Raw genomic sequence first — 12,837 nt, forward strand, 5'->3', positions numbered from 1 at the left:
ATCTTAAATTAGCATTTCTTCTGGATGGACAGTCAGTATAGCTTCTTGAGGCAGGGTGTGATGTGGGTTTGTCTGAGGAGGTTGAGGATGAGTCTTGCTGCTGAGTTTTGTATTGTCTGTAGTCTCTTCAGGAGGCGTACAGTGATTCCTACGTAGAGTGTGTTCCCATAGTCGAGCATGCTGGTGACAAAATCCTGCATGACGGTCCTTCTGGTGTTGACTGAGAGCCACCTGAATATCTTGTGGAGTGTACATAAGGTGTGGAAGCAGATGGAAGAGACTGTGTTTACCTGTTTCTTCATGGATAGCTCGCTTTCCAAGATGATGTGAGGTTGTAGGTGTGGGTTGGGTTGGGTTGTGGAGGCCGAGTTCAGCAGGCCACCATGCGTCATTCCATGGGGAGGTTTTGTTTTGTTCCCAAAGATGATGACTTCCATCTTGTCCGTGTTGAGCTTGAGACGGTTGTCTTTCACCCAGCCAGCAACAATTATCATACTTCTGTGGAAGTTGGATTTGAAGGTGAAGGGATCTTCTCACAGAGAGAGGATGAACTGGGCGCTGTCAGTGTAGGAGAAAATGTGGATTCTATGCGATCTGAAGGTGTTGGCCAGGGGGGTCATGTGCATGTTGAAGAGGGTGGAGATGAGGTATGATCCCTGGGGGGCGCTGGAGAGGATCTACTTAGGTTCCAAGGTGAATGGTGGGATACAGATTCTCTGGGTTCTTCCTGTGAGGTATGTGGTGATCCATTTGAGTGCATCTCCCTGGAGCCAGAATTGCTTGAAACATGTTTGTATGTTTGTATGCCCTGATATATTTCTAGCCTGGTAAGAAGGTGATCAGAGGTGGCCTGCATTGCCATTTCTTTAGTGCTGGCAGTGGTCTTTGGCCTTTCAATTGACCCGCTGCGGTAGAGTGCATGAGAAATTGGTTAATATCCAGGAATATATACTTTTATGCTTGAACTGCCCTGAACCTATTTCTTATTATAAGAAATACTGTAAGAATAAAGTCAGGCCTGGTGGAACAGTTAATATCAGTGGGACAAAGGACCAAATTACAAGTTGAGCAGAAGCCCCAAGTGGCACTTGGCTGTTTTTAATAATTTGCCAGGTGTACCATTTCTAGCATTTCCTGGGTACAGGAGCACCGGACCTGATTTTATCAGCTGAATAATCCAGACATTAAAATCACTTTGGGTGTGAGCTGAAGCCAGGTCTCATTCCCTGCCTGAGACATGGTGGTGACAATGTAATGATCCACCACACCTGGCCATATGTCCTTTCCCTCTGAAGTTCTTACCATCACCTGACGTGCACTGGCCCTCCACAAACATTTACTGTGTGCTGAGAGCAGGTGCCAAATATATATGTTCTGCTTAGAAAACTTAGGTCCAGGTAGCTACTCCCTATTCCATGGTAGGTGTAGTTAGGCATGCTCGGAAAAGGGAATGTTCCCCATCTGCTATCTCTGAATCTAATTTCTCTTGACTTATAGTCAGGCCCAGAAAGTTTGACTGAAAAATTACTATGAATGTAAACTGTTACCTATCGCCTACTGCGACAAAGAACCTGGAATTGATCCTCTGTAATGGGGAATATCATCTAAATATGGAGGAAGAGCAAATACAGAATCTCTGAGAATAAAATATTCCCAGAAATCAGAACTAAAGGAAATAAGGAAGCAAATGTCATGTGTGAACTATAAGAGCCATGAAAGTGAAGATAATTTGGAAAGTGGTCAGGAGAAGGGTGAATTGCATTATCCGACTTCATCTGCCACAGGCCAGAAGAGGATGGTCACTTGAAAATCTCATTCTACTTCGATGCTGGCATCTTGGACTAGCACATGTCCGACACAGTGTGAGCTGGAGTGTGTCTTTGGCTGTGCACCTCCACCATTGGAGGGACCACCACAGTCGTCACTGGCCTTCCACTTCCTGAATGATAGCTGATGAGTGTAACTGGCACAACCTGATAGTTGCTGCCGGATTTACTGACTGATGGTTCTCCGCCGGCATGACATGTACTGTCCCCATTCTACTGATTCTAGATCACAATGCGAGATGACCGTTTGCCGACTACTCAGGGAGAATTACAACTGTATAAGGTGATCTGGAAATTTTTAATATACCTGGAAGGCAACGATGAATATATGTGATATTTGAAACGGATTTCACATTGACTAGTCCTAATAAATGCTAAATAAACATAAAAGTGTCTTTCCCTTTTCAGAAGTAAATTAATGCACGAAATCAAATAACTTGGGCTTTCATAAATAATGTTTTTTTAACAGCTGAACGACTGAACATTTCATTGAGCCATTTGTCCCTGTAGGTAGTACGCTTATTCTTCCAACCTCACAAGGTCAAATCCAATCAAGCTTTATTTGGTAAACATTAAAGCATAACAATAAATACTACAAACCGTAACCATTAAAATACAGTTAAAAATGCATACCACGATCATTCTTCCTGAATATCCCTCAAACTCATTGTTGTTTTTAAAAAAAGGCAGCATTAAAAATGATGAATGAATTGGACAACAAATGTAAAAACATGAGGGAGTGTCTGACTTGAGTAAATTTCATTGCCTTCAAGAAGGGAATAATGAAAACTTTCCTGGGCTCATAATAAAACCTACAACACATTAAACAAAAACACGCAGGGGTAGATTTCCAATAAACTAACGCAGCACGGTGCAGCAAGTAATTTTGGTGCGCCGTGCTGCGTTAGTTTGGAAAGCATAGTGATGCAACATATTTACATGTCGCATCACTGTGCTTCCCCCGGCGCACAAACTGCTGCCATGTGCTGATGCAGGCACCCTTGCACCATGGGGCAAGGATGCATGCGTCGTGGGGAGATTGTTTTTGATTAGGAAGTGTTCCCTTCTTGCACAAAAACTATTTGAAATGCCGTTTTTCAACTTCAATGTGTGCTGCATTAGTACACATAAAAGTAAAAAAATAGCATTGTTTCAAAGATTGTTTATGTGCAGGAAGGGAACCCTTCCTGAACAAAAACAATCATTAGAGGTGATTTCCTCTTTCTATGTGTGCTGCAGAATGTATTCCTCTACAGAAATTAATTTCAGGAAGGAATGCTAAAGTGCAGACTACCAGAGCAGCAGAGATGTGTCTACCTTGCATAAAATCCAGCTACATTTTGTCTTGCCATACATGCACAAGGAAGCCTTAATTAAATCCATGCTGCACCTAACCAAACAAGCACACAAACCGCACAGTCACTCTGCACCACTTACATGCTGAACATATACCTTCTAACTATGAACTAACCTACACTAAGCATAGTAAAGTAACTATGCTAATGGTGAATGAAAGAACCTTGTATTCAGGGTGAGACATATGCAGGGGAAGCTGCTAACTCTGTTTCTGGAGAAGACAGGTAAGAAAGTTAGTTAATTTTGTTTATATTTCTGTAGTTCCACAACCAGACAAAAAGGATGGGTAGAGAGAGCAGTAGCCATGTTGTCAAAGAAGGGGCACTTTGGTTGCCGACCTGCACCTTAGAGCACGTCAGGTAAACTTCAGAGTGAGCATACAAGATTGTCAAGCTCAATGGGGGAATCAAAAAGGATAGAGGCTATACTGGAGAAGACAACACAGAGTACACAACTTGTACCCCAAAAGCAAGGTTCATGACTTCGCCCATGTTCTTACAGATGACATCCCAAATGATATTGCTGATAGTATTGGTGTCATAATATATCAGCCTAATACTGATATTGTTCTAGATATCACTAAGCATCCAGTATTGTTACTTTGTTTTAATATGTGCTGCATGTAAAGATGCTGTTTTCTAAAGTTATTATTTATTGGTATAAATATTGTGTAGGCTTAATGTGTGTGTGAGAAATTGGGTTGCTGGTTGATTAGGATATGAGCCCAGGTCAAGCAACAGTTACAATCCCTTGCAGAATGGACCACAAAAAATCATCAAAGTAACCTGTGCTTAACCCTTGGTTGCTTGGCACAAGAAGCAGCCAGGCTTAATTTAGAGGTGATGTGTAAAGTATTTATGCAGCACACAAACAATAATAAGAAGAATCCCACACCAATCTAGAAAAACAGAGTAAATGTTCATAATTGATTTGACACCAAAATGAAAATGATCCAATCCTTAGGACCAGATTTATGAATTTTCAAAGATTCTATTGAAAATAGTGGTACTAAACCCAGAGAGACAATTGTGCATATCTGGTCGTACCAGACCAATCAAAGTCACAAGTTCAAGCCGACTGTGATTGATAGTGGGCTGACTACATGTACACTGTTGGGCCTGCTGCTGAACAAAAGTACCTTAAATCCTGGTTGTGGTACATTGTGAGGTCCTGTGACGAGGATGCGTCGTGCAGCGAGGTGATGTGTTGATTCCAAAGATCTGCGAAGCTGTGATGTGAGGCCCTGAATAGTCGTTGAGGATCTCGCTGATGAGGGCTGGCGATGCAAAGTCTAGCGTTGAGGATGCATTGTGCAGTTGAGGTGATGCGTCAGTTCCAAGGAGTTGTGAGGTTATGATGCGAGAACCTGCTTCTTCGTCAAGGCTGCCATCGATGAGCGAGTAAGGGCCTGTGTCAGGAAAGCTTCACTGAGGCGGAGCTTCCTTTAGAGCTGAGGGGTTGATGCAGAGTCTTTTGCACTGGGTGAACCCTTGCAGCAGAGGGGATGAGTCTGTTCTGCTCAGGTTTTCATCACACAATAGAGGAGATGTGTTGGTTCTGCTGGGTCCACAGATGAGCTAGCAGAGCACCTTCAGGCCCACTTTCAAGGGTTCAGGACTTGGGTGGCACCACTTGGCAGAATGGACTCACAGAAGGCAGAGTCGTCCAAGTGCTAGGTTCATGGTTGTTAGAGCATTCTGTCCCTGAGGCTCAAGTCTGGAGGCCATTCAACTAGTTCTTGAAGTCACTCTGGGGTCCTGGAATCAAGAGATGCAGGTCTAGTCATTACCAAGGAAAGAGGCAGCAGACAGCAGGTCAGCAAAGAAGGGCAGCAGTCCTTTTTCCTGGCAGAACTGTACTGAAGTGTTACTGTCTGAGGTCCTGTTTTTATATCCTGGTGCACTCCGTCTGAAAGGTGGGAGAAGCTTCTATAAAGTAGCTTTGACGTGCATGGAATTTCCTGAGTCCCCTGCCCTGGCTCCAAGCTGGTTGCAGTGAAAATGATGTGGTGTTAAGTCCTTTGTGCGAAGGCAGAAAATTCCTATTCAGTTGTAAGTAGTGCTGTTCTCAGCTCTGCCCCTCATCCTGTCAGCAGATGACACCTAATCTCTCTATTGTACCACTGTCTGGGAGGAACTCACAAAGTCTACAGTTACAGTTACAGTTACACTCAGTCATGTGACCCAAGCAGGCTGCAGACACAAAAGGGCTAAGGCCAAGATTCCAAATGAAAATCAATGTTCAAACTTACACATGTTATGGATTCCAATTTTATTCAGATTTTAAATTCTATGAATTCTCTTATTTGGAATTAATTATTCCAACATAACTTTAATATGTGTTCAAAACGCAACATATTTCTTGTGAATACTTCATTCATGCATGCCATTAACACAGGCTGTTCGTCATTTACTGTTATATGCATTTCGGACATACCTCAGCCCTTCATCAGGGGGTAAATTCCTAAAAACAACAGATAATGCAAAATAAAATAACTGCCTTGGTGTGGAATTAAACCACCACCTAAGGTTTAGTGATACATCCAAAAAGTTTATCCTTAGTAACCAACAATTGGAAACCATAACACACAGAAAAGAAACGGATCAACACAATCTATTACATTTTGATAGATTTCATCCGAACTGTCAAGATCCACCTACCATACTTGCAACTGCTAAGAGTTATAGGATTATTTCTAATCAAGGCCAACTGAAAAAAAATATTTCCGAGGTGTGTTTTCTAATACTGAAGTCCATAAACTTTGTTCTATTTAAATGGATTCTAAGTTCACTGATGTTGATTGGAAGCGGTCGGTCAAGGGGGCATTGCTGCTGCTGGGAAGCGGGAACAAGATGGGGACATAAATCCTGCTAAGTGGGAGCAAGACTGGGGCATGGATTCTTTGGAGTGAACTTGACCATTTTATAAGGAAAGGTTTAAGTGTCCCCAATAATCACCTCTACCCTGCTAGCAAAATAAACTGATGGCTGCAAGGGATGAGGACCAGATTCATACCTCTTTTTGATTTTCTAAGAGGAAGAGAGATCCAGGACTGATCAAAAGGAAAGCTGCTTTCCATCTACTCCACTAAAAGCTGTTGGGTGAAAGTGGGTTGGGCTACCATGAAAAAACCCAGCAGGTCCAGAGGAATTGGATATTTGGCTGAGGTCCAAAAGAGTGTTCGGGAAGCCTTGTCAAACTAAAACATTTTGCTTGCAATCCAAGGAACAGACTTTGAAAGGTGCAGAAATTTGGTCAGGATATCAGGAGACAGAGACACATGCATTACAAGTTCTGAAAATCATGGCATTTATTTCTAACAATGAGTTTAGAGACATTGATACTAGTTATGAGTATTTAAAACTGTGTCTGGAAATTGTCAAAGTTTTTTCACATAACTGAACTGCTTTAAATCCCCTCTGTCAGGCTATTACTTCTTTTAGGTGTATAAATGAATAGACACTTGTGGTCATTTTTGAAAAACACATTTAAATCTCTGTGGTGGTAAATTTCTTTAAATGTAAAAATCATCCGCATTTTTTTAAATGCTATTCATTATTGCATTACATTTTCTTCATTTGCATTTCATCCTAATAATTAAAGTTTTTCACTTTTAAATAATCACAATGAATGCAACCCAGGAGATTACCTGCGCCACACTTCACAGGGAATACAATATCAATGCTTCATTAATATTTCAACCACACAGTACTATTTCCTTGGATGCTGGAATAGGGAGGGATATTGGATTTCTCAATATCCAAAACATTGAATAATCTATTTAAGAGTAAAGTTGAACAAATATACCCCCAAACCATCAAACGTTCTTATAGTTTTTTTCAAGTATGTAGCAGTCTTCTTTGACAAAGTTCGTCACAAATAATAACAGCATCCTTCTTCTGATTTTGTTCATTTGTATTTATAATGTACCGTGTGCAGGTATATGTGTTCACTTTCAAATAAGATTAGGAATGTTGCTGTATTGAGTTTTTCTTATTAATGTTGTGCTTGTATTGCTGTTCAATCCCTACAAATTCTGTTGATTTGCATGTCTTTGTCCATCAAGCTACCAGTAGTGAACATAGCATCTTTCAAAGAAACCTGCTTTTATTAGTTAAACATAAATTGTTAATGGGACATCAAGCACAGTTCATCAACACACTCTCCCCACTATTTATCAATTGATTCCAATGTACTATTTAGATCTACTTATGAGTTAGTTTGCAAACACACACACATTCAAGTGATAGAACGATTTTTGTTTCACCATAAGGAATTATGGGAAAGGAGGTTTGAGTAATAAACATTCACTTACCATGTCAGGTAATTGACTGTTGTTAGTTACTGTCTCTCTTATGGCTGAAATAATGAAACAGACATTTTTGTCAAAACATTCAACTAAAACACCAAACATCCTTAACAGAAAATCAATTACTCACGATGAGTCAATGGTGCTGGCCTGTGACTAGCGGGGACATTACCCAAATTGATTAACTACTTTCATTACCAGTCAAGCACAGTATTTGGACACAATATCGATTCAAAAATGTTGCGTCATACAAATAGAGAATTTTTATTAGTATGATACATGAATATCGTGATGCAGAAATATCATTTACAATAATATGGATTTTTATGGGAAGTAATATCGTTGTCAAAAATATCTGTGTTGGTAATATCATTAATAAAAATATAGTTGTAAAAAATATCACTTTTAATTACCTTTATGTATCTTAGTTTATATTTTATTTGTATATTTTATAAATTGTTTGCATAATTGTTGCTGATGTTTTTAAATATAGTTTGCAATATTTTTTATTTTTAAATTTAATGTAATTGTTGATTGTAATGCATAGTGTTGAAGGTTTGTAAGCGTACAGAGTGGGAAGTTAATTCATTATTATTACTTTTTAAATAGTATTATTTAATTGAAAATTAATTATGTAGATTGTATAATTAATATATTTTTAAGTTACCATTTATTTACTTATGTATTTATATAGCGCAACTAATACCCTGAGGCGTCTAGGCGCCTGGCAACTGAACACAAGAGCATACCAAATGTTGGATTGAAGCTCTAGGATTGGGTTTAATACTATAATGTATAGAGCCAGGTCTTTAGGCCTTTTCTAAAGGAGAACAGATCAGGTTGTTCCACAATCTAGTTGTGCTGCCTATAAAGCTACTACAGTCGGAAATATGGTACCTTCACTATTTTCAGAGAGGCCGACCGAAGAGTACAAGATGGGCTGTACCATTGAAAATGATCAATCAGATAAGCAGGCCGAGATTATGTAGCGCTTTAAAGGCGATGCACAATGCCTTAAAATTGATTCATTTTTCCATAGGTAGCCAGTGAAGAGCGTTAAGGGCATGTTTGGCTGATAAATATTTGGATATGCTAAACAGCAACCGGGCTGCCGAGTTCTGAAGAACCTGCAGTTTCATCATTAATTCCTTGTTTACACCAACCAGAAACCCGTTACAGTAATCCAGTTTAGACAAGACCAGTGCTGCCACCACTGTTTTCTGTAATTCTGGTGGCAAAAATTGAAAGATTTTCCTCAGAATTTTCAGAGTGGAAAAGGTAGATGAGGTAAGCGCCTTCGCATGATGTGAGAAGGACAGAGTAGTTTCTAAGATGACCCCGAAATTTCTGGCCTTGGTGGCTGGAATCGGCAGAGGATCCAGCTCCGCCAGCCAGCCTGTGGACCAGAAGGATGTGTCTCTGCCAAAAAGTAAAACCTTTTTTATTTTAGTTCAACTTGAGGCAGTTCTCCACCATCCAGCTGCTAACATGTCTCATACGCTCACTGAAGTTGTGGGCCGTGTTGTGATGTTTACTCTAGATGGAGACAATGATCTGAGTATCATCTGCGTATGATACCAACTCAAAGCCGTGGGATTTAATTAATCCGGCCAAAGGTGTGACATATACTTTAAATAGGGTTGGGTTTACGGATGAACTGTGGCACCCCTCAATGGAAGCCTGAAGCAGTGTGACTCTTGAGACCTTCTACTTCCACAAATTGTTCCCTGTTGGACAAGAAGGACCCGAGCAGTGCAAGGGCTGTGCCTGCAATCCCTATTTCCTGAAGGCGATTAATCAAAAGGCTGTGATCTACTGGGTCGAATGCGGCTGACAGATCCAACAAAATCAGGGCAGCCTAGCCTCCTTTATCAAATGCACACCTGATTTCTTCTGTTGCTGTAATCAAAGCCAATTCAGTACTATGCTTGCTCCTGAAGCCATACTGAGTTGAGTCCAGAATGTTATTATAAATAAAGGTGGCCAGTTCTTGATTCATGTGTTTCTCAAGGATTTTTGCCGGAAAAGGCAGACAAGAGATCTGGCGATAGTTGCCCGAGTCAGTTTTGTCTAAGTTTACATTTTTTAAGAGTGGCACGATGGAGTTTTTTTCCACTTTTCCGGGAATATCCCTGTTTTGATGGCAAGATTAAGTAGCTCCGTGAGTAGACGGGCGACTGGCTCCACTACTGTGTGGATAACCTTGGGCGGGCAGGGAAGCGACGGTGGGGATCGTTGGGTTTGTCAGGGTACAGGGTGGGAAGTTATTTAATTTGAATTAATATTAATTTATTTGATAATAATGCAAATTGTGTAATGTATTTTGTAAGTTATATTTTAGGTGCAAGTTCTTGGTTTATAGGCAAAAAGGGCGAGAAGATAATTAAGCATTATTAATTTATAATTAATTATCAATTTAATATGAATTATTTAATTGATAATTAATTATGTAAATTGTGTAATTATCATATTTTTAAGTTATATTTCAGGAGTGGGTTGTTTAGTTTGCTGTCCCCACTATGGCACAGGCTAGAGTGGTAGTAGTACATTTTGCCCCTCGAGTGTTCAACGCTTTTCCTACTGTGTCAGAGACTGGAGTAAGAATAGTAAATGTTATCCCTCCGGAGTCCAACACTTTCCCTACTGTTGCACAGATTGGAGTAGGAATACTAAATGTTACCCCTTCAATGCCCAATTTGTTTCTTAATGTTGCAGAGACTGAAGTGGGAGTAGTACATTGTACTCCTCCAGTTTCCAATGCTTTCCCTATTGTTGCACAGACTGGAGTGGGAATAGTACATTTTACCCCTCTGGTGCCCAGCGCTTTCCCTACAGTTGCACATATTGGAGTGGAAATAGTACATTTTACCCCTTCAGAATCACACACTTTCCCTACTGTTGCACAGACTGGAGTGGAAATAGTAAATTTTACTCCTCCAGTGTCCAGCACTTTCCCTACTGGTGCACAGACTTGATATGTTTTATATAGGTAACGTAATATAGGCCCGGGTAATATCGTACACCTTCACCTACATTATCTCCCTTATACTACACAGTAACAAGCCTTTAGGATTGAACCTTTACCTAGTTCTAGCCCTGGGGCAGAAGGAGTGTTTTTCCCTGAACAATAGCATCCTATAACTTCATCAATTGACTCACACAGTATGAATGACTATTCATAAGGGTTCTTGGAAACCAGACAGAGGCTACACCACTTGCATAATATTTATGTACAAGGTTCATCCCATACGTCATCCTCAAATCCAACAATGGCATATACAAGAAACAAGGGACAAAGAAACCCTAGATATTTTTTGTATAAATACAGCACATCTTGCTAGGGTTGAGAGAGGAGACCGAGACTTCCAGGTTGATACACTGACCAGAGACGCTGAGTCTCCTGCATGCAGACGCTCCAGCTTACAGTGGTCTAACACATCCCTCGGGGGTGTCCAACTCGAGACCAGGATAGGGTCCCACACACCCTCACTTCAGGTAATGGGTTTAGACTAAATCCTAGAGGGATCCTTGGTTTCACACCTACTCACATGCTAGGTACGCTTAGGTACATCTAGATAGGCATCGCTCTTTTTATCATGCATTTTATATTCAAGTATATATTCATGATTATTGCAAGATGGTAGAACTGTACTATCCTTTTATTTTCACTGTACTGCAAATCATATCTATCTGCTACTGTCTAACTGTTGTTGCAGCACATCTATTTTATACTAGAAGAACAACTTTGCAATAAATTCTTATTGTAATATGACCGACTGTTTCTTCAGTGTAACTCTCTGAGACCGAATAAGAGAGTACGAGTGACTGAGTGAAAGGTAGTACATTGTTTCCACGATTCTGAGGGATAAGGGTTGTCATGTTCTGAGGTTTCCAAGAACTATTCTCTCCCCAATAAGAGGAGAGTCTAGTGGCACTGTGAGCTAGCTAAAACAGAAAGGATAACATTCTCAGTGCGGGTTTGAGGTTTGATTTTCAAAGGATTGTGGTTAATGTAGTGAGTACACAAAACGTTGATAGGGTTTAAAATGTGGGAGATGGTGGGGATCATGTGACGTTTTGCACCAATGATCGTAGAGGTTGGCGGGTGATATTCATTTAAATTGAGGATGATTAGCATGGCCGTCATTAAGATACAACGAGCGCGTAAGAGGCGTTTGAAGCACTGCGAATTTCACATCAGGTATTCATGGGGGGTTCAATAAAGTGAAAAACCTAACACAAGGCAATAATGTAGTAGTTTTGGAGGATTGTTTAAGTTGAGAAGAGGCAGCTTACGGTTTAAAGGGGTTTGATGGTAGGAAATGATCAGGGTGCACAGATTAAAAATTAGGATGAATGTTTACGTTAGGGGTTTAATTTGTGGGTCACATGGAATGCTTTGTAGGTGGTGAGGGAGGTGGGAGTTATGTTACGGTGGCATGGAATTGGGATATGGGTACCTCTGTAAAAATTGGTCGGTATCAAAGAGGTATGGGAAATTTTGGAGATAATTATTTTATATTTTGTGGGACAGAAATGTAATGTGACTGACATACATATTTTTACAATTTGGAGAAACTCCTGAAGAAGGTTTTCCAACCAAAATGCATTGTGTAGGATGTGAATTGAATGTTATGGAGGAAATTTGGAACACATTGACGCATAGGCCTGGATGGGCAATACATAGAACAAGTTACATGCTTAAAGTTTTTCAACGAATTTCACAGCTTTTGACGTGATGGATAAATAAGTGGAGAAATAATGATGAAAAATGAAGAAAATAAAATGGATAAAAATAGATTACTCAGGTGTATGTGTATTACTTTGAGATACCAATATGCATACGGCTGTGCAACCTGCTAACTTGCGGGCCATTATTCCTGAATGAATTACGCTCAAGTGCGAAAGGAACAGTGCACTTACACGGGTGCTGCACGCCAAACGATAAAAAAGGAAGATAACATGAAACATAATTAAGAATAATACGGGTGTGCTTCGGGAAATTTTCTGTTTTGCTCCGAGTCAGTCTGCCATTAATCCTACAGTGTATGTCATCCAAACGTGCAGATCATGTATGGGTAATATAGGAACTACATGACATGGCGCCTCCAACGTTGGTTGGGTACTTATTTAACAATAAAATCTGACTAGTTCAGTTGTGCTAATTCTCAGAGACACCTATTCACAAAAATGCCAGAGACGTCTGGAGTGGGTGGGCACAAAACACCGCCACAGCTGAGTAGGTGAAATATCCTATTTGTTGGCTGCTGGTTTATCAAGCTTGAAGGACATTTTGTTCCTAAATTGTGCAAAAACCTTATATTCGTTCCGTTGAAAAACTGTTCA

The 12,837-nt window shown here is 40.3% G+C and overlaps 1 protein-coding gene across 3 annotated transcripts in view; it reads right to left on the reverse strand.

The window, feature by feature from the left end:
• Positions 1 to 12,837, reverse strand: part of LOC146863775 (CMRF35-like molecule 9) — a 196,355-nt gene that overhangs the window by 13,717 nt on the left and 169,801 nt on the right. For all 3 annotated transcript variants that reach the window (XM_085627993.1, XM_085627997.1, XM_085627991.1), the window contains one exon: positions 7,498 to 7,541. In XM_085627993.1, the coding sequence (XP_085484119.1) occupies positions 7,498 to 7,541 (44 nt within the window). The remainder of the gene's footprint in view (positions 1 to 7,497; positions 7,542 to 12,837) is intronic.

This window comes from Triturus cristatus, chromosome 2_1 (assembly GCF_964204655.1).
Source record: "Triturus cristatus chromosome 2_1, aTriCri1.1, whole genome shotgun sequence".
Taxonomy (NCBI): Eukaryota; Metazoa; Chordata; class Amphibia; order Caudata; family Salamandridae; genus Triturus; species Triturus cristatus.